Below are 23,627 nucleotides of genomic sequence, written 5' to 3' on the forward strand. Positions count from 1 at the left end.
GTGGAGAGCGGGGCAGTACTCGGTGGTCGCCTACGTGCGGGGAGGGGTCGACAGTGCGGGGTGCTGGAGACTGGGATAACTGACGGAGGGAGGCGGCGACCTCGGCGTGAAAGAAGTATGGTTTCCCCTGTCGGCGAGGGGGTGTGGTAACCCTGGGAATGCTTGCTGTAGTAAAACCTGCGGGTTGCTAACCAGTCCTCCGGCGTGTGGTAACCGCCCATGCATCCCTGAATTCCGTAGCGTGACCCCAGCAGCTGGATAGCGTGCCACACACCCTGCAGTTACTATGTTCCTCCTAACGTGTGAATTTGAGATTGTCAGTCGTTTCCCGTTTTCCTTTGACAGCCCTCTGAATAAGAAGAGGATAATCAAATAATTACTTGTCTTGATTTTCTTTTAGAGCATTTGACTATGATATAAATACTCCCTCAAAACCAAGCCAAACAAAATATAACTTTAGTCTTACTTATTTATCTCCGATCCCAGATTTGTAATCCCAATATTTTGTGAATAGAGATAGGGCACTAATTCTGCTTTGAATGGGGGTTCTACTAACAACGGTGCTGAGTTTATCTTAAGTGTAATTTTTCTTTTTCAGTGTGCTGTTATTTCACCATTGCATGTATTTTTACCCCACGTCATTGTGGTGTTTGGCTACATTCTAAATCTGTAAGGAAAGTGCAGAGGTAGCTTATTTTAATATACAAGATTTTCTGTCCACTTGTGTGTTTATTGGTGGGCATTCTTATTAACTGTAACCATTAAAATTTAAATGTTGCTCAAATGCCTTTTTTTCCCCTTTCACAATATTGAATAGCTTAAATGTGATTTCTTCTCTTTTAAAGTGATTTCTTAAAAACAATGAATTGGCAAAAGGTACTTATTTGGAATAAAACTTTGAAATTCCAGTCATGTAGGTTAAACATTGTTTTTTTCTCCTTCCATATTTTTATTGATGAATTATAGTTGTATTAATGATGGGATTTATTTTTACATACTCATACATGCACACGATATGACAGTATAATTTGTCGACATTTATTTTATAGGTAATCCTCTACTTTTAAAAAAGTCATAGTTGAATTTATTTTAAGAGTTATTTGGTTAGTATGTTAAAGGGGAGAACTATTTTTGTTTTGAGGTAATTTTACATTTCTATCTTTGATAATATATTTTCTTTTTTAATGTCATTAATTTAGTTGTTGGTTTGGCAACATGGCCTCCCCCCCCCCCCCATCTTTTCTCTATTTCCCTTCTTTTTCTTTCTTGTCTTCTCTTACTGTTTCCAGGTATTGGAGTTGCTTGGCGGGGGGTGCAGTCTAATTCTGAGAACAGAGCCAAGAAGGGGAACAGCAAATTCAGTCACATGCAAGCCTCCCCTCATTTTTTTCAACATCCACTTTTCCTGCTTTGCCCCCTTGCAGTGGGTAAGAGGCTGAGTATCTAACCTGTAGCTCATTAGCTATCAGCTAAGATTCCAGTTGTCTTGGTTATAGTGTTTTTTAAAAATTTTCTTTGATTCCCCATTGAACATACTCACATTAGTAATAGCATATGGTAGTGGAGGGGAGAGTGACAACAAGAAATTGTCCCTATTTTTTCTTTCCTCTCATTCAGTCTCCTTTTACTCTCCAGGGGGAAATTATACCAGCAAAATCTTAGAAACCTTCTTTCCCTTCTCCGCCATATTGTAAAGAAACCCACTGAAGTGGATAGTCTTATTTTCTTTGACCAGTGTATATGAACCGTGCCTTGGGCATTAGTTTGTTGGGGCACATAGAAAAACATACATTTTAAAATATCCCCCAATTTCTCCTTTCCCCAGTTTGTATCCACCTGGTGCTTGTTGCTGGGGCAAGTAATTACATTTATTCTCAAAGTTCCCTCCCTTGAACTGAGTAACTGATGGACCACGAACATTGGTAGAAACTGAGGGAAAGGGACAGAGCACAGCCAGTTGTTCCACACTTTGTGAAGGAGTAGTTTTTACCATCTTTATAGAGACACAGACAGTGAAAACGGGTATAGGAAGAACTTTTGTGCCTACAAACAACAAGTGAAGAGAAAACCAAACATAAAGTAAAGAGGATGAGTTTTTTGTATGTTACTTGACAACTGTTTGGGGGCATTTTAATGATGTAGATGCACAGACTTTTATGGAAGATGAGTTTACAAGGAATATTTTGCCAGCATATGAGAAAAAGTCTTTAGAAAATATAATAGTTTTATTTTAAATTTTGAGGGAGAAGATTGTGCAAGGAACAATAAAATAGGTATTATTTTCAAATGTAAGATGTGTTGAGGTGCAATTTTCTCAAGAGAGGTTGAGTGTTGTGGATGTTGGGGAAATAGTCGTTTATTATTTGGAATTTTCCTGCTTGTCATTAAGGATTATTAAGAAATAACATAGTGCCTCAGGATTTGTACATAACATTTTAGATACATGTACCATAGGTATCTGTGTATGTTTTAGGTTTGCAGAAAAGGTCTTTCTAGCTTCATAGTATATTCACTAATGCCATAGTGATGTATTTAAGTTTTCTTTTCTTCTCAGTTGTCTTGGAGGAGAAAAGTCACAGAGCTAGTCTTTTCAGTTCCCTTAGAGGCTGGTCTACACAGAACCCATCTGCTTATCTTTTTTTTTCAAAATTAACGAAATTGTGTTTTTTGTTTTTACCCCTAAATTTAACTGTTAATAAAGTTATTTATTTCAGGATGAGTTGTATGATGATAATGGAAAGTAATATTAGACTTGCTTTTCTTTCTTTTTTTTAAGAGAAACAAATTATGAATTTTGACAGCTACATTTAGATCTTACCTCAGTATACATTTGCCTGGTGCTTAACATTAAAAATACCTGTTGAAATTTGATGCTATACGATTTGATACAGCCAACTGTTAAAAATAACTCAAAATAACTGTGGTCTTTAGCTTGTCAGTCTGTTATATATCATGTTCTTTGCTGACCATTGGATAACAGCAGAGAATAACACTGATGTATGTTTTGTCTTGGTGGACTTTTGCAATCTATTTCTCATTGATCGTATATTTTTTTATCTGTCATTCAGTTTTTCCAGCAGTGTCTGGAGAAGTCTGCGGTTCTCATGAAATGTATACCAATTTGTCAGTTGAGTTGGCAAAACAAAAAGTTGTTTAAATGTTTACATTCCTTATTAATTTTACTACTTTCCCCCCTCCAAATAAGTGATATGTCACTAAATTGTGACCAAAAAAATGTAAAACTTCACATTTGTTAAATGTTTTCACTCTGTATTCATCTCCTTATATTCCATTTCTTCTTTCTTTTCCTTCTAATACTATCTTCATTTTTTTAAAAAATATTTTTTTTCAGTTGTTGATTGACCTTTATTTTTATTATATGTGGTGCTGAGAATTGAATCCCAGTGCCTCACATGTGCTAGACAAGTGCTCTACCATTGAGCTACAACTACAGCCTACTATCTTCATTTTTTTTGGTACCTAGGATTGAACCTGGGGTGCTTAACCATTAGCTGCATTCTGAGCCATTTTTATTTTTTGTTTTGAGACAGGGTCTTGTTAAATTCCTGAGGCTGGCTTTGAGGAAATCCTCCTGCCTCAAACTCCCACGCTGGGGTTATAGGCATGCATCACCTCACCCAGTTAGCTTCATGTTCTTAAAAATAAGGTTTCAAATACAACATGGAATTGCAATATAAGATCAGATGACTTCTTTCTTACTACTCTGCTTTCATTTGGGGTGACATTAGAGTTTTGGTACTTTATTAGAAAGCTGCATCATGAAAATCGCTGTAGATTTGTCCAAGTAGCAACCTTGAAGTTCTTCCCTTGATGCTTTGGAGTGATCAGTTGTTAGCCAACTCCTTTAACATGTGATTTAGTTAGCCATGCCTTGGGCTTGTGAAAATGAGTAGATTGCTAACTTCTTTTTTAGAAATATAGTAATGACTGGAAAGAAAGTTTGAAGGTCTAATACATCATGTTAAATGTGAGGAACTTTGATCTGTACTGTGCATTTTATCTTGTAACATTTTTCAAATTTTACACCATGTTTCAGATATACTTTTATGTATTTTTCTTGCAGGGGGTGGGGAGGTACCATGGATTGAATTTAGGAGCATTTGATGACTGGGCTTCATCCCCAGCCCTATTTTGTATTTTATTTAGAGATAGGGTGTCAAGAGTTGCTTAGCACCTCACCATTGCTGAGGCTGGCTTTGAATTTGAGATCCTTTTGCCTCAGCCTCCCAAGCCGCTGGGATTACAGGTGTGCGCTACCACACCTGGCTACTTTTATGTATTTTCCTCTTGAGTGAAATCATTAGAAATTTTATTTTGATTCAAGACCCCCCCCATCTTTAAGTTTAGAATGTTTTGAATATTATAGATAATCTGGGGAATTCAGTAACTAAGCTCTAGATAATTAAGTAAAAGTTAACATTTTTCTGACTGTAGCTGAAAATGTGCAAAATTTAGCAGTTAACTTACATGGTTTTTTTTTTTTCTTTTAGACTTTTCTTTATTGTGATAAAGTACTCATAAAATTTACCATTTTAACCATTTTTAGGTATAAAGTTCAGTGACATTAAACACATTTATATTGTTGTACAACCATCCCCATCTATTCCAGAACTCTTATCTTGTATAACTGAAATTCTACCCATGAAAAAATTCCCTATTTCCCTTAATCCCCAGCCTCTGGTCACTACCGTTCTATTTTCCATGTGTGACTTTTTTTTTTTTTTTTGTACCAGGGATTGAACCCAAGGGTGCTTAACCATTGCAATATAAGATCAGATGACCATTGAGCCACATCCCCGGCCCTTTTTATTTAAAGATAGGGTCTTGCTGAGTTGCTTTAGGACCTTGCTAAACTGCTGAAGCTGGCTTTGAACTCATGATCTTCCTGCCTTAGCTTCCTGAATGGCTGGGATTACAGGCGTGTGCCATTGTGCCCAGCATGTCTACTTTTTTTGGTTTTTTAATATTCTTTTTAAAAATTTTTTTCTTTTTTTAGTTGTCAGCGGACCTTTATTTTATTTATTTATATGTGGTGCTGAGAACTGAACCTAGTGCTTCACACATGCTAGGCAAGCATTGTTCTAGTGAGCCACAACCCCAGCCTGTGACTACTCTTGATAAGTGGAAATCATGAAGTATTTATCTTTCTATAATTGGATTATTTCATTTAGCATAATGTCTGCAAGTTTCATCCAGATTATAGTATGTATCAGAATTGTGTTCCTTTTTAAGTCTGAATAATATTCCATTTCATATACATGATCCCAGCTTGCTTATTCATGTGTCAGTGGACTTTTGGGTTGCTTCTACTTTGTAGCGATTGTGCATTATGCTGTTGTGAACCCAGTGTACAGATATGGAGAGACCCTGCTTTCAATTCTTTTGGGTATATATCCAAAGGGGAATTGCTATATCATATGGTAATTCTATTAATTTTTTCCACATTTTTTTAGTGCATTACAGTTGTATATACTGATGGATCTGTTTTTAATTTTTTGAGGAACAATCATAATATTTCTGCAGTGCCTGAACCATTTTATATTCTCATTAGTGGTACACAAGGATTCTTCTTTACCTATATCCTTACTTGTATCTGTATCCTTACCAACACTTGATATATATATATATTTCAAATAGTAATTATTCTGATGGGTGTAAGGTGGTAGTATCTCATTATGGCTTTTCGGGGGTAGGTGCAGTAGTGTTTATTTGCATTTTTCCAGTGATAAATGATGTTAAATGTCTTACTCATGACATTTAGCATCAGGCATTTTTAGCTTTATGCATGTTGACACTATTTTGTTTGCCATGGTGTCTTTAGAATACTTAGGAGACAGTTTTAATATTAATTGAACAGATTACTTAGTCTTGTATACTTAGTAGTTTATATTCTTAGCTTATGTGGGATTGTGACTAATTTTTTACTTAGAACAGTTTGTATAGAAATATGTCTCTATATATTTTTATTTCCTGAGTATAGAAATATGTCTCAGGGGTGTGTGTGACCTGCACAATAAATGTGATAAACACTGGTACCACTTTTTGCCGCTGATATACAACACTTAATGATGTCAAGGGAATGATTTCCTATGGCTTTCTCTTTTTTTTTTTTTTTTAAATTCTTACCGGGGATTTTTAACTCAGAGTCAGTTTTTACCAGGGATTTACATCTGAGTTTACATCCTCAGCCCTTTTATCTTTTTCCTTTTGAGACAGTCTCAATAAATTGCTTAGGGCCTTGCTTAAGTTGGTGAGGTTGGCCTAAATTTGCAATTTGCAAATTTGCAATCTTCCTGCTTCAGCCTCTTGAGTCACTGGGGTTACAGGTATGTGCCCCTGGTCCTGCCTTCCATTGACTTTTGTACAGGTATGATAGGGTATAAATGCTATGGTTAAATGCATTGCAGTGACCTAAGCCAGATGTGGTGATAAACACCTGTAATCCCAGTGACTCAAAGCTGAGGCAAGAGGATTGCAAGTTTGAGGCCAGACTCAGCAATTTAGCCTCTATTTCAAAAAATAAAAAAGACAGCAGCATCTGCTTGACTGTCCTGTCTCTGGATTGAACAGAGAATTACAGCAAGAGTCATTATACCACTCCTTCTGCCCCTGTTCTTTTTTAAAAAATTAATTAATTTTAATTAGGTGTATATGACAGCAGGATGCATTTCGATTTATTGTTCACAATTGCAGCACAAATTTTAATTTCTCTGGTTGTACACAATGTCACACCATATGTGCAGTCATACATATATCTAGTGTAATGATGTGCATCTCATTCCACCATCTTTCCTGCCTCCATGCCCCCTTCCCACCCCTCCTTCACTTTGCCCAAAGTTTCTCCATCTTTCCATACTCCCCGTCCCCCCATTTTGGATCAGCATGCACTTATCAGAGAGAACATTCAGTCTTTTGTTTTTTGGGATTGGCTTATTTAGCTTAGCATGATATTCTCCCAACTCCATCCATTTACTTGCAAATGCCATAATTTTATTCTCTTTTAATGCTGAGTAATATTCCATTGTGTATATATACCACAGTTTCTTTATCCATTCATCTATTGTAGGGTATCTAGGTTGGTTCCATAGTTTAGCTATTGTGAATTGAACTGCTGTGAACATTGATGTGGCTGTATTGCCTATAGTATGCTGATTTTTAGTCCTTTTGGTATAGATGGAGGAGTGGGATAGCTGGGTCAAATGGTCGTTCCATTCCAAGTTTTCTAAGGAATCTCCATACTGCTTTCCAGATTGGTTGCACCAACCTGCAGTCCCACCAGCAATGTATGAATGTACCTTTTCACCCACATCCTTGCCAGTACTTATTGTTATCTGATTCTTGATAATTGCCATTCTGACTGGTGTGAGATAAAAGTAGTTTTGATTTGCATTTCTCTGATTACTAGAGGTGTTGAATATTTTCATGTATTTGTTGATCAAATGTATACCTTCTTCTGAGAAGAGTCTGTTCAGTTCCTTAGCCAATTTATTGATTGGGTTATTTGTTTTTTGGTGTTAAGTTTTTTGAATTCTTTATATACCTGGAGATTAGTGCTGTATCTAACGTGTGTGTGGCAAAAATTTGCTCCCATAATGTAGGCTCTCTCTTCACCTCACTGATTGTTTCTTTTGCTGAGAAGTTTTCCAGTTTGAGTCCATCCCATTTATTAGTTCTTGATTATTTCTTGTGCTTTAGGAGTCTTGTTAAGGAAGTCAGGGCCTAATCCGTTGTGATAATGATTTGGGCCTGTGCTCTTTTTAATTAACAGGCTGTGGAATATAACTCCTCTTGATATGCCCACCCCACCATTGCTTACGTGTCAAGGAAGATGAACATCCTGGTTGGTGTAACATTACATAGGGCAGAGAACAGGGAGAGAAAACATGGAGGATGATCATAGTAGCTTTTGTTTCTAACAATTTGTTATCCTGGCTACTGATGGCAGTGCTCTCAATTGGCTCTGTTGGAAAAAACATGTTATTATCTATGATCAAAGCTTTATTATGGTGCTTTATAAAGAATTCTCTCAAATAAAATTTCTTAATTAAGTATTACCTAATAAATAAATAGAATAGGGGTTGTATCTCAGGTGGTAAAGCACCTCTGGGTTCAATCTCTAGTACCAGAAAAATAAAAGATTCAATGGCCTATAACAAAGAATCCCCAAATACTGTAAACAAGATAGAAATATATTTCTTTCTCCTGCAAAGAGAGGGAATACAAGGCCCTGACTTTGTGCAGTTGTCAGGGTTCAAGTTCTTTCCAACTCCAAGGTTGACCTCTGTTCTCAGAGTACAGATGATTGCCAGAGGTGTAGCTATAACATTCATATTCCAGATACAGGATGAAAGAAGGACCAAAGAAGAGTAAACCTTTTGAGTATGTTTTCTGGAAATTGCAACACAATACTTTTGCCCAGATTGCTTTGCTCAAAATTTAATTATATGACCACATCTAATTATAAGGAAGCATGAAGAACACAGTTTGTTACATGGCATTATGGCCAACTAAATATTAGGTATCACTGGGTACAGGGGTGCATGCCTGTAACCCCAGGCAAAGGCGGGAAGATTGCAAGTTTGAGGCTAGCCTAAGCAACTCAGCAAGACCCTGTCTCAAAATTAAAAATAAAAGAGGCTGGAGGGAGATGTGACTCAGTGGTTAGGCACTCCTGGGTTCAATCTCCAGTAACCTCCCTCCCTCTAAATTATTACTAAGGAAGTAGTAGTAGAAAATAGATATTGGGAGACAGGACATTTGGCAATCTTTGTCATAGAAGGTGTGGAATTTAAAGTCACCCTAGCTCTACCACTTTCCAGTTGTAACCTTAGACATATTATCTAACCTGTGCTAGAATAGCTTCACTGCAAATGAAGATTGTAATATTTCAAAGAGGCGTCTGTGAAGATCAAATAATACAAATAAACATTGTATTTGAAATACATATTCACTCAAATATAAGTTTATTTTCTTTATCCAAATTCCCTTTGATGTCTTTATGTATAGTAGAAAAGAGTACAACAAAATCAGGAAAAGATCCCAGTTATGGCTTTACTGTTGAATCTTGGGCTGGTCTTTCTTTAGAATGGTGGTAACATGTGGCCTGAGTTCCTCATATAATTATTGTATTATGTACTGATTAAATGAGAAAAATATAAAATGTATGGTGAAAGTATTTTTATGAAATGTAAACAAAAAAAATTTTTTTTTAAATAGTACCAGGGATTGAACCAAAGGATTGCCGCAGTCCAGCTGCAGCAAAATAACCGGGGGGTGACGAACAACTTGTGTACATTGATACAGCAGGAGTGGGAGCCGTTTATTGTAGGACAGGAGGGGTATATATACATTCCACACANCGCAACTTTCCTCATTTAAGAGAAAAATTTGATCGTTGACTTTTGAGTCTGGCTTATTTCACTTAGAATATTGTTCTTCAGGGCTGGGGTTGTGGCTCAGCTTTAGAACACTCACCTAGCATGTGCGAGGCACTGGGTTTGATCCTTAGCACCACATAAAAATAAATAAATAAAAAAAGTAAGGGTATTGTGTCCAAGTACAACTAATATTTATATATATAAATAATAAGAATATTATTCTTCAGTTTCCATTCATTTACCAGCAAATTACTTAATTTCTTTTTTTTTTTTGGGAGGGGTACTGGGGATTGTACTCAGGGAGGGCCATTTTACCACTGAGCTATGCAACCTTTTTTAAAAAAAAAAATTTATGGGAGAGTTTTGCTAAGTTCCTGGTGCTGGTCTTGAACTTGTGGTTCTCCTGCCTCAGCCTCCCAAATGGCTGGTATTACAGGTGTGGGCCACAATGCCTGGTGATTTCATTCTTTTTTTTTTGGCTGAGTAAGATTTCATTGTGTCTGTATACCATTTTCTTGATCTGTTCATCTGTTGACAGACACCTAGGCTGGTTCCATAAAGTGGCTATTGTGAATTGTGCTGCTGTAATTTTTGCACCTTACTTAAAAGAACTGCAAAGAAGTTTTTCTCTCCTTCCCTCAATCAAGATGGGTGGTTTCCTTTAACTTATCTTTCTTTTGTCCCTATCCCTTTTCTCTCTAAGTTCTAACAATAATTCATATATACTTTCGTTGTTTTTCTTTCCTGGTACAAGGGAGTTCAATTCAGGGTCTTTTGTTAGGCAAGTACTCTACCACTGAGCTACATCCACAGACTACTTCTGATAGACTTTTGTTAGAGTAAAGGAACCATTAACATTTTATACACATGAAATTTTGTTTTGTGTGTTGAAAAGAATTGTATTAGAACTCAGTGATGAGGAAACAAACCTTGATAAATGGCTCTTTAGCCAAGACCTGAAATGTTGTAAAGTTGGCATTAAAAGGTAAAAATTTACTAAGCCAATTAATACATAGTATGATTTGAAGGGAGACTCTTGGGATCTAGAATTGAAACTCTCCTGAAATCCAGACTGTGTTACTTAATGCTGTTATTAGTATTTTATAAATTTCTTAACACTGTGCAGTTTCTTAATCTATAAAATGGTTATTATACTGCCTAAGGTTGAGTTGAAATAGCATTTATGAAAGTGCTCAGTAAATTAGCCCAGTATCTGAATTTTAATAAGGCATGTAGTCATTCAACATTTTCATACATTGTGCTTCTATTATATGTCTTAGTGCTATTTCTGAGAATAGACAAGAAAGTGTAATTCATGTTTATAATAAGATTTAACAATATTGGGGAAATAGGGCCAAAACTTTTTCAATTCTGTGTAATAAAAATTATAGGAAAGGGGCTGGGGTTGTGGCTCAGTGGCAGCGTGCTTGCCTAGCATACATGAGGCACTGGGTTCAATTCTTAACACCACATACAAATAAATAAAATAAAGGTCTATCAACAACTAAAAGATGTTTTAAAAAATTAGGAAAAATGTTCATAGCCCCCTGAATGTCTTATGGATGGGTCCTAGCCCCCTGAATGTCTTATGGTCCTAGTTTGAGAATTTAGGCTTATTTTTTGAACATGCTTTCAAGTGTGACTTATTTTGTAAGGAAGTAGAATCATTTAAAAAAGATGATAGTTTGCTTGAAAACATAATGAATTAAGAATTCATCTTATAGCACTGGCAGATCCTGGTTTAAAAAAAATCTGTATTATAGTGTGATAGTGCTAGAAGGAATATACGTTTATATACATTCACACACATATATGTAAATGATAATGTACGAACATAGAAGAAGGATGATTGTAGGAGTCAGGGGAAACTTAACAAATGTATTAAACATTTCAATTCAGAGTTTTGAAGTAGATTGGTTTTGAGTATATATATATATATATATATATATACACACACACACACACACACACACACACTGTGTATGTGTGTGAGTGTATATTCAAAGCAATAGGAAACGTAAGAGGATACAGTATGTCTAGAAAATTGGAAGTGAGAGGCAGTACAAGATTAGTTCATAGGCTTTTATAGTATTCTAGGTATATGATGAATGTACTAGACACCAAAGAAAGTAAAATTGAAGTAATTAGGAGATAGGATTAATAGTTTATCTGGTAAGTCCACAATCTGTAGAGAAAGCTGACCACCTGTGAACTAAAACAAGTTGACATTGAGTCTTGAGTTAGTTGGCTGGGCAGACCAATAGACTGGAAATCAGGTAGGGTGTCTGTGAGTCCTGACTCTTGAGGCAGAATTCCTTCTTTTTAGTTTTTGCCCAATAGCAAAATCTTCAGCTGATTGGATGAGGCCCTTCCACATTTGGAGGTTAATATCTTTTATTTAAAGTCAACTGATTATAGGCTTAATCACATCTACAAAATACATTCAGCAACATGTAGATCAGTGTTTGATCAAAAGGTGGGCATCATAGCTTAACCAAGTTGACATACTGCAACAGGGAATACAGGCACTGAAGCAGGTATGTGAATTGAAAAAAAAAAATTATGTGTCTTTTGTGTAAGTCCAATGAGCCAATAGTAGGTGGCATTAAGTTAGGGTGCTTGGTAGGCTGATTAAATAGATCTGAAATTCAGTCTTAGGCTCCTGGTTGGGAAGAAATATTGGATCCATGTTTCAATAGTAATTGAAACCTGGATGAGGGTGATTTTCCAGAGAAGAAAACAGGATTTAGGAACACAGCTCTGAGGATTATGTACAGGAGAGCTGTCAGAAGAAAGGAAATTAATTGAAAGCCAGTGGATGGGAAAATTGAATGTTTTCGTTGAAATCAAGTCTGTAGCAATTTACAAATGGGGTTTTATTCTAGTGTACATCATAATAGAATTGTATACAAATTATATAGTATATTATATCCAGTTAGCCCTCTCTATCCCTGATTCTACTTCTGTAGATTCCACCAACCTGGATTAAAAATATTTGAGAAAAAAAGAATACTTGATCATATACAGATTTTTCCCCTTGTCATTATTCTTTAAATGACACAGTATAACACATGTATATAACATTTACATTGTACTAGATATTATAGGTAATCTAGATATGATTTAAAATATATGGGCAAATATGCTTAGGTTATATGCCTGTACTATGCCATTTTATATGTGGGACTTGATCGTTTGGGGATTTTGGTATCTCACAGGAAAGGGAGGTCCTAGAATCAGTCCCCCTTGGCTCCTGAAGGATAACTGTGTATGTATTTCCTTTCTTCCTTCCTTTCTTCCTTTCTCTCTCTCTCTCTCTTTCTTCCTTTCTCTCTCTCTCTCTCTCTCTCTCTCTCTCTCTCTCTCTCTCTCTCTTTCTTTCTTTGTTGTAGATGGACACAATATCTTTATTTTTATTTTTATGTGGTGCTTAGGATTGAACTCAGTGCCTTACATGTGCAAGGCAAGCGCTCTACCACTGAGCCACAACCCCAGCCCCAACATTTATTTTCTTCAGTTGAGTTCTGACTTAATACATTATGGTCTTATCTGGAGTTAAAGGTTTTTCTGGTAGTAAAAAATATCTTAGTATCTTCAGATGTACACTTATAGGTACTTTTTTTCTTTTTCTTTTTTAAATTTAGTTGTAGTTGGACACGATATCTTTTGTTTATTTTTTTTAAAGAGAGTGAGAGAGAAAGAATTTTTTTTTTAATTTTTTATTGTTGGTTGTTCAAAACATTACAAATTTCTTGACATATCATATTCCACACTTTGATTCAAGTGGGTTATGAACTCCCACCTTCACCCCATACATAGATTGCAGAATCACATCAGTAACAGAGAATTTTTTAATATTCGTTTTTCAGTTTTCGGTGGACACAACATCTTTGTTTGTATGTGGTGCGAGGATCGAACCCGGGCCGCACGCATGCCAGGCGAGCACGCTACCGCTTGAGCCACATCCCCAGCCCTTAACTTTTTCTTTTACTCTATATTTGTTGCAAATACTATGCTGTCTCATTTGTTATTCTGTAGGCGAAGAGATGAATCCTTTCATAAAATTCTAAATGCTCATAAGGTATTACAAGGTTTTGACTCCAAACATTGAACTTTCCCCTTTATTTATTAAGGACATTTGAACCGATGGAAAAGTGATAAGTTTTAGATACTGGAATGCTTATTGAAACAATTTGTAAGGTAGAAAAAAGATATCTTTAGGTTTGGTCTAAATGGGAATTAAAAATCAGAGTAAATAATTTAAAGCAATACTCTCTAAAATATCTTTTAAAGCACCTAGACACTCTTTTTCATTTTTTAAAATATCTTTATTTATTTTTATGTGGTGTTTGGGGATCGAACCCAGGGCCTCGCCTGTTGTAGGCGAGCGCTCTACCACTGAGCCATAACCCCCGCTCCTCTTTTTCATTTTTTAAAAAATATAATCCCACCAACAATGTAAAAGTATTAATTTTTCTCTACATCCTCTCTAGAATTTTTGTTATTTGTATTCTTGATGACTGTTTTTTGTTTTTGTTTTTGCTTTGGTACCAAGGATTGAACCCAGGGATGCTTAACCACTGAGCCACATCCCCAGACCTTTTTTAACTATTTAGACAGGATCTTGCCTAATTGCTTAGGGCCTCACTAAATTGCTGAGGCAGGCTTTAAACTTGTAATCCTTCTGCCTCAGCTCCTGAGCTACTAAGATTAAAGGTTGTGCCACTTTATACAAGTATAAATTCTCACTGAGTTTGGCGCCTCATACCTGTAATCTCAACAATTTAGGAGGCAGAGGCAGGAGGATCTCAAGTTTTAGACTAGCTTGGGAAACTTAGTAAGACCCTGTGTCAAAATAAACAGGGGTAGGGATGTGTAGCTCACTCCTTGGTTTAATACCCCCTGTAAATGGTCCCTCCCCNAGGTCCCTAATTGTAACCTTGAGAATAAAGAGGAGATGGGTCAGAGGAAGACAAGCCCAAGTAGGAGCAGTAGGAGGAGGTTCCTGGATTCTCTAGTTGCTATCCATCTGTAAGGATTTCTATGGCATTGATGAATTTCCTCAATAAATATGATATCATGAACTTTTAAAAGAATGAGATCAGTGGTTTTCATTTGGAGAATCCAGAAGGAATGACACTAGTGAGCACACACAGATGAGATTTGCCATTTGCTCACATGGGGAAAGTTTCCATTTTGAACATGTTATATTTGAGCTGTGTAGTATATATACCAGAGAGTAGATGTTGAGTAGGCAGTTGGCTATATGTCCAAAGTTCAGAGATAGGAATATAAACTTGGGAATTATAAATCTACAGATGGTATTTAAAGCCACCAACTGTGTAAGGTCACCTGGTGAATGAGAGATTGGCTGCCTGGAAGCCATGTGAAGAAGGTGCTTCGGACAGTTGTAAAAGTTTTTCTGAGGTGTACTGAGGAAAGTGCCTGCAGAGTCCTAAAGCATACTGTTTTTACTTTTATTTTTTTCACTAAACACAGACAGATTGTTGTATAGAATGTGGTTGCCAGCTTAAATTCCTATCAGCAGTGCACAAGATTACCATTTCCCCATATCCTTGGCAGTCTGTGGGCTTATCTTTCTGACATTTTGCCACGTGCATGGGTAAAGCAGCCGTATGTTGAAGGAGCAGCTCACAAGAGCTGAATGAGCACATTTCTTCCCAACTTCTTGTCCAGTGACCTGACACTGGTGGTTTGAAGTCAGTGATGGTAAGAATATGTGCGTCATGGAAATTAGCAAATACTACAAATGAGTACTCGCCTCCTCCCAGGGAGCTGGTTTTAAAGTCTGTTCCAGACAGTGGTTGCACTGTATTTGTGTATGAGCACCTCTTCTGAGCTTGCTCGCTATCCTAGCCTTCCCTGCCATGAGCTGCCTGCTCTTATCCTTTCCTTATTCTATTTTTTAAAAAATATTTATTTTTAAGTTTTAGATGGACACAATATCTTTATTTTACATTTATGTGGTGCTGAGGATGAAACCCAGTGCCTCATGCATGCTAGGCGAGCACTTTATCACTGAGCCACAACCCCAGCCCCACCTCCTTTCCTTATTTTTATCTTAGATTTTCTGATTGCTTTTTATTGACTTCTCCAAAGTTTCTTATATATGTTAGATTCTAATCTCTAATTGTTTTTGTATATAGCCCATGTCATTTCCCAATTTGTCAGCTCTTTCAACTTTTTTCTATGGCTTTTTTTAATTTCAAAGAAGATATTTTTCCCCCATAGTATTTACTTGACACCTTAGTATTTATGTATTATTTTTCTTGATATTCTGGGAGAAATAACAAAATAGAGAATAGGAGTTAGTGATACGAGTTCGTATTCTGAGAAAATGGTATGTATGTGGACATTTGTAAATGCTGCGTTTATCTTACACTGCTGAAGAATATTTTCTTACAGATACCTTTATTACATGATCAAGTTTCCTCCTTTTATTTATTTGTTTATTCATATGTGGTGCTAAGAATTGAACCTAGTGCCTCACACATTCTAGACAAGTGCTGTGTCACTGAGCCTCACCTCCAGCCCCCAAGTTTACTCCTTTAAGTGCCAGGAAAAGTAACTATTTTACAGGGGACTCTTTTGCATCTTTTATTTATTTTTTGGTATTAGGAATTTGACATGAGCACTTTACCACCGAGCCACATTGCCAGTCTTTTTTATTTTCATTTTGAGACAGCTTTGCTAAATTGCTGAGGCTAGCCTTGAACTTGTGATCCTCCTGCCTAAATCTCCTGAGTTTTTGGGATTATAGACACGTGTCTCCATATCTGGCTCCTATTTTTTAAAATTGTGAATGTCATTTAAACTTTACGATTCTGGATCATCAGTAAGATTGTCATTTTATTGGTGAACTTCTGTACTATATAGGTTTACTGTGCTGTCCAGATTTTTGTGTTTGTTTTTAATGGTACTAGGGATTGAACCCAGGGTTGATCTACCATTGAGCTACATTCCCAGTCCTTTTTATTTTAAGATAGAGTCTCACTGAGTTGCCCAGCCTGGCCTTGAACTTTCAATCCTTCTGTCTCAACCTCCTGGTGCTGGTGTGCACCACTGTGCTCGGCATGCTTTCTGACTTATCAGCATTTATTTTTCCTTACTAGTTTTTTCTTTATTTTTTTATGTGGTGCTGAGGATCAAACCCAGTGCCTTACCCATGCTAGGCAAGCAAGCACTCAACCACTGAGCTATAATCCAAGCCATTTTTCCTTACTGTTAGTACATACAGACAACATCAAAATGTTGAAAAGGTAGAAAAGTAGATGTTTTAAAATTTCATTAAGGATGGATATACTGTGGCCAGTGGAGTGAGGTGTCCACTTGATGTTGGCTGCCTGAGATTGGGAAGACTCTGGTGGAGGAAAGAGCTCTAGTCACTGTGTTTGGCTCAAGGGCCTTTCTGGGTCTCAGATGTGAATCCTGATAGTATAGCCCTAAGGTAAACACATGTGGTGGCACACTCCAGTAATCCCAGCAGCTCCAGAAGCTAAGTAGCAAGGGGATTGCAAATTCTAGGCCATCATTAGCAATTTAGGGAGGCCCTAAACTACTTCTTAGTAAGATCTGTCTCAAAATAAAAAAGGTCTGAGCATATGGCTCAGTGGTTAAGTGTCCCTGGGGGGGGGGCGGGGAGGAAAGAAAACAGAAAATGAAGCTGGGCACAGTGGCACATGCCAGTAATCCCTGCTACTTGGCAGGCCAAGTCAGGAGGATCCCAAATTCAAGGCCAGCCTGGGAAACTGAGTGAGACCCTGTTTCAAAATAAAATTATACAAAGGCAGAGGGGCAGGATTTAACTCGGTAGTAAAGTGTTCCTTGGTTTAATTCCCAGTATCACAAAAAACAAAACAAAACAGAAAATGAAAGGTGATAGGAAGCCAAATCTGAATCTATAGTTGTTGGTTGCAGTGTAGAAACATGGAGTTGTCCTCAAGGATGTCAGGTATAGCTATTAAACTAAACAAGATGATATTCCTAGATACATAATCTGCCAGGAGTTGCCGCAGTGATTGAGTTTGCAGCTATGCATTATGGTCTTTTCAGCTTGTTGGTCAGGTAGTATGAAGTGATCATCTCTGTACCCCACCTGCTCTGACTGGATTTATAAAAAACCACATCACAAAAGTGTATCTTATTTAGCATTCAGGCAAGTGTTAGAGTGAAGAAAATGGAGTATAGATGCCAGAAATAAAATCACTTGACATTCTGCAATCTAAAGTCAGGAAGTCCTTTTCCAGTAAAGAGGGAAATTGAGAAGATCCACGAGAGCTGTCGTGTTGACAGCATCTCTTTGAATGTTAGGCACACATGTATGCAGACAATGTACCCCTTGCCCTGCATGGGACCTGAGAATGAGCTGAGGGAATGCAGTTCCTTGGGAATGTACCATTGGCCTCTTCCAGCTTTATGGCAATTGGGGATTATGTGTGGTATCTGCAAGAAAGCTATAACCTATACAACTGCTCCTTCTAACCCATTGCAAATCAGAGAGCAGAGTATAGACCTGCTTCTAGACCTGATGCCAGGCCCAAGTCTTTGAACTTGACCTGGGTGATAGATTTTGAATTGGAATCCCAATAGTTATGATTCAGACGTCTTACAACAGTTATCTGACAACTAGAGGTTTCACGTGAAAAAACAGGTTGACTGAAAGTTGTACTATTCAAGGGGGGTGGGTAGATATTTGTATTGTCTGATTACAGAATTACTGGAAATATTTGGGATCCATGAAGTTTTCAACAGCTGACATTAATATCAGCAAAACATTTTTGTTTCCTAGTTGCCAATGGTTATAAGGTTTCATTCTGATTGCTATTGGGGTAAGAACTGCCACACTTAGTTGGAAGCCCACCACATAATCAAATTAAATCATCAGTGAAGAGATGAGGCTCAAGAATCAATTGTCAGGGGAGAAGGGACTGACATAGCTTGAGTGTTGGAGGTTAATGGCAGTTTTAATAACTGAATATACAGATATTTTAAGTGTTTTTTTTTTTTTACTTTTGATACTTGGGATTGAACCTGGGGAATCTTTACCACTGAACTACACCCCCAGCCATTTTTATTTTGAGATGGGGTAATCTTTTGGGGGGGCAGGTACCAGGGATTGAACTCTGTTTTATTTTGTATTTTATTTAAAGACGGTCTCACTGATTTGCTTAGTGCCTCACTTTTTGCTGAGCCTGGCTTTGAAATCTCGATATTCCTGTTTTAGCCTCCCGAACTGCTGGGATTGCAGGCCTGTGCCACCGCACTTGGCTGAGATGGGGTAATCTCAGTAAGTGGCCAAGGCTGGTCTTGAACTTGGCCCATAACGCATATTTTATTTCATTACATCTGGTGATTATTATTATCTCCTCCTGCTACCTCCTCCTCCCTCTTTCCTTTTCCTTTTCCTCTTCATCATAATCATCATCAACAGCAGCATCGGGGTACTCTTATCACCCAGGGTCTCACTAGGTTGCCCATGCTGATGTAAGACTTGCCATCCTTTTGCCTCAACCTCCCGAGTAGCTGAAATAATGGGTTTGTGCTGCCATGTCCAGCTTGGCAGTCATCTTCTAATGAGGTTTAAACATCACAAACTATAACACAAAGAGTATAATTTTTAATTTACAGATTGACCAGAATTGAGTATAATATGTTATTGTGAGCATGGTTCCTTACTAGTGTAAGTTATTATCATATTTAGAATAGATATCCTTCTTATTTAATATCAGTGACTTATTTACACCTTTGAGGAAGTGGGTTGAGGGATAGGTAGATTGAGAATAGCGTAGGTGAGTGAGTTTCACAGGCATGGTGTAGGTCAACATGCACTGTTGACTTTGGTTTTACCATATTTCCGAGGATCAGGTCCTTCCAGTTGTATATCTGAGAGAGAGTGGAGGTGTGCATGAAGGACCAGTATAGCTGCTGCTCTTCATGAAGCTGCTGATCCCTTTGGATTTTGCTATCCTCTAATCTTTACCCTTTGTTTTTGAGTTAGTTTTACCACCTTATCTGGGATAATACTTGAATAGTAGTCAGCCCTCTATGCCCTGGTTCTGCATCCAGAGATTCAGTCAATATTGTATTGAAAACATACAGACTCTTGGTATTTTTAAACAAAACAGTAAAACAACTACATACATAGTATTTATACTGAATTAAATCTTATAAGTAATCTAAAGATTATTTAAAGTTTACAGGAGGGCCGGGTGTGGCCAGTGGTGCAAGCTTGTATTTGCAGCAATATGGGAGGCTGAGGCAGAAAGATTCTAAGTTTGGAGCCAGCCTTGGTATCTTAGAGACCCTGTCTCAAAATAAAAACATTAAAAAGGGCTGGGAATATAGCTCAGTTGTAGAGTGTCCCTGCATCTAATCCCCAATGATGTGTACAGTTGTATGAAAATATACCGTTTTATGTAAGGGACTTAACTCTGGATTTTGTTGTACCTGGGAGTAGGATGTGGTGTGTAGGCAGGGGTGGAGTTCTGGGAACCAAATTTTACCACCTCTTGGATACCTAGAGCAAGGGACAACTGTACTTGAAACTTTTTAAAAACATATTTTTAGTTGTCAGTGGACCTTTATATATTAATTTATTTATTTGTGGTGCTGAGGATTGAACCCAAGGCCTTACACATACCAGGCAAGTGCTCTACCACTGATCCACAACCCCAAACCCCTGAAATTTTTTTAATTAAAAAAATTTTTAAAACTTCCTTCTTATTCTCAGACTCATTTTGTTTATTTTTTTGCCTTTCAGGAAGACAACTTTAAACTGTTGTCTTACTCAAAATCTAGTGACTTTTTATCACTGTGAAAAAAGTTCTCTTTTTTTTTTTTTGTATTCTAGTAAACTGAGTTTCCAAATTTCTGTTTGAAGAAAGAATACAAACACTGAGTAAGAGCATAGTGTTCTCTGACTGAAATGGACAAAATTTAGTGTGAGGACCTGGGCATTTACTTTGATTATTCAAAGTCCTTTTGCTTCTTCTGTATTTATTTTTGATTAAAATTACTACGTAAGTGATGTCAGCATTTAATTATCTAGTAATATCAGTGCTGTTATCTCATTTTGTACTATTACAAAGCATGGGAAGGAAATTGAATGTTAAGCTAATTACAGATACAAAATATACATAATGAGACTACTGATGGGAAATATGGGGTATCTTGTTGATTGGGATTTCGTCTATTTCATGTCAAGAAGGAGATTGATTTTGAGTGAAGAAATAAAACTGAAAAGGAGGTGATCAAGTTGAAGTATATTGCTAGACAATATACTGGTCTATGTTCTTTCTTTATGTCCCACCTTTCTTTGAAGTGACCAACTGAAATTATTAATGTTAAGCTGCAGTGAGAGTTTCCTTAAAGGACAAAAGAGAAACCTTATTTCTGGAAAAGTTGCCAGTTTCTATATTTTTACTAGTATATAATTTTTAATTTGAATGAAAATGAAAAAAGGCGTAGTATCTTTACCTTATTCCTAGCTATTATATAATGACTATATTATAGTTATTGCATAGTTTTGTATACTCAGCATTTGCATGTATAAAATCCAAACATCAAGTAGATTCCTTGATTTGCACTTGATTTCTTGATTTGTATGTATATTTTTTCCATCTAGAGTTTACATTCAAGAAGAAATAATCCAGAAGAGAAAGAACAAGCAGATCAAGATGTGTAGCTCTGTGGCTGCAAAATTGTGGTTTTTGACAGATCGTCGTATCAGGGAAGACTATCCCCAAAAAGAGATCTTACGAGCTTTGAAGTCCAAATGTGGTGAAGAGGAACTGGACTTCAGGGCTGTGGTGATGGATGAGGTGGTGCTGACAATTGAGCAAGGAAACCTGGGTAAGTCTATCCTGACTGATCTTTTGAATTTTTGCTTGGAATAGGGTGAATCTTTCTTTTTTAGGACAAATGAATCATTAATAGCCTTAGCATTTTTAAGCATCGTATGATCATAAAATCTAGTAAATTTTATGGAAAATAGTACTAGTTTCCTAATTGGATTTAGGAAACACAGGAAGGAAATTTAAAATGACTTTCTAGTTTTCTTCTATTTTTATTGTCTTTTAATTTACAGTGCTGGAGATTGAACTCAGGGGCTTGCACATACTAGGCAAATGCTCTACCTCTGAACTACATTACCAATCCCTCCTACAAAAATTTTATTTGAGACAGGTTCTTTTTAAGTCATCCAGGTAGACCTAGAGCTTGCCATCTTCCTGTCTGAGCTTTTGGATTAGATGGGACTACAGGGTGTGTGCCATCATTCCTTTCTATTTCTATCTTCTAGTTTTAAATACTTGTTTATAAGGAACTCCTAAGGGAATTTGTATCTTTCAGAGGTCTTGTTAATCCGTGTACAGTGACTCTTATTTTCATTTTCTTTACAAAATAATGTGTGGCTTAAACTACTAAAACAGTTTTATTAAGGGTAAGTGTGCGTTAATGATGTGACTAATGATGTGTGTTAATGATAAAAATATTTCTGGTATTTGTAATATTTCACATTTGTTTTAGAATTTAAAGGGAAAGATACCCTGGAAGAGCATAGCAATTCTTGAGGTCTAACTTTCAGAAATCTAAATTTTTGCTTTGGAAAGTTACGGTTTGTTAACATAAGTGGTATTTCTGTCTGGGAGTTTCATATGGTATCAGAAAAGTGGAATTTTTTTATTGGCTTTCAGAACATAACTTGTAATTTAGTATTCTTCCTTTTTTGGTACCGAGGATTGAACTCAGGGGCACTTGAACACTGAGCCACATCCCCAGCCCTATTTTGTATTTCATTTAGAGACAGAGTCTCACTGAGTTGCTTGGCACCTCAGTGTTACTGAAGCTGGCTTTGGACTCACAATTCTTCTATCTCAGCCTCCTGAGCCATTGGGATTACAGGCGTGTGCCACTGTGCCTGCCTATAACTTGTAATTTAGCATATGCACATTCTAGATCACTTAGGAAACAAACAAAAGTAGATTATTTACTTGCTTTGTGACTAGAATCATAGTGAAGCTCCATGGTTTTAATTTCCTCATTAATACAGTGGGGGAGAGACAATTATTGTGTGAATTAAAGATATGCAGAGTATATTAAATTCTTACTTTTATTTGCTGTTAGAAAATAATTTCATTCACAGGGTGATTAAAAGATGCAGAATCTTGTCTAATTCCACAGATTCAATTAATAAGTAGACCATCTTAGACCAGTCTTTATTCTCAGCCTTCTTTTAACATTTATTTCATTCTTTGAGCAGTTGTTGTTATGTTTCCATGCTGTTTCATTTAAGTGAGTATTCTTTTTCTCTTGGATATAATTACTACTTTTTCTTTCTTTTTATTATTTTTTTTAAATACTGGGGATTGAACCCAGGGGTGTTGTACCGCTAACCTGTACCTCCAGTCCTTTTTATTTTTGAGACCTGGCCGTGAGTTTGTAATCCTCCTTCCTCAGCCTCCTGAATCACTAGGATTAAAAGTGTGTACTGCTGCACTGGCTAGTTACTAACTTTATGATGATTATGTTCATTGTTTTATTTTTCAGTCCAATTCTTTTTTCAATATATATGCCTAGATTTTCAGATTCAGAAGACATTGAGCAAACTCTCTTTCATTCTTTCATTGCATATTATTGGAGTACTTCCTAGATACTAGTTTACTGAAGGGTATGGTATGCAAAATAAAACATAGTTCCTGTTTTCTAGAGGTCGTCTTTAATAATTATTCAAATTCATGTAAAATTATTATAGCTTGCTTATAACTTTTAGTATAAGTGTGTGTGTAGTTATTGTTGAAACTGAAGTCAGAACCTCAGATACTTTTTGTTGGGAGCTATGCTCTTGAAGTGTGCATGAGAAGAGATATGCCAATATGAAACATTAGTTCAAATAATACCACTCCCACAGGCTTTTGGTGTGTACTTCTGTGTTTTACAGATTAGAAAAACAATGGCCAGAGCCAGGGTTCTTTAAGAAATCTGGTGTCTCAACTGGGCCTGGTAGCAGAGCTTGTAATGCCAGCTACTTGGGAGGCTGGGCAGGAGGATCCTAAATTTGAGGTCAGTGTAAGCAACTTAGCAAAACCCTTTTTCAAAATAAAAAAGGGCAGGGTGTGATGGCGCATGCCTGTAATCCCAGCAGCTCAGGAGGCCGAGGCAGGAGGATCATGGAGTTAAAAGCCAGTCTCAGCAAAAGCAAGGTACTAAGCA

General features: G+C 36.9%; 1 protein-coding gene across 5 annotated transcripts in view; it reads left to right on the forward strand.

Moving 5' to 3' along the window:
• The window catches only part of Rimklb (ribosomal modification protein rimK like family member B), an 83,336-nt gene that overhangs the window by 16,704 nt on the left and 43,005 nt on the right, over nt 1–23,627 (forward strand). For all 5 annotated transcript variants that reach the window (XM_048787844.1, XM_048787845.1, XM_015506569.2 and 2 more), the window contains exon 2: nt 21,043–21,269. In XM_048787844.1, coding sequence (XP_048643801.1) covers nt 21,095–21,269 — 175 coding nt within the window. In that variant the 5' untranslated portion in view covers nt 21,043–21,094. The remainder of the gene's footprint in view (nt 1–21,042; nt 21,270–23,627) is intronic.

The sequence above is a fragment of the Marmota marmota genome, unplaced genomic scaffold (genome assembly GCF_001458135.2).
Source record: "Marmota marmota marmota unplaced genomic scaffold, marMar, whole genome shotgun sequence".
NCBI lineage: Eukaryota > Metazoa > Chordata > Mammalia > Rodentia > Sciuridae > Marmota > Marmota marmota.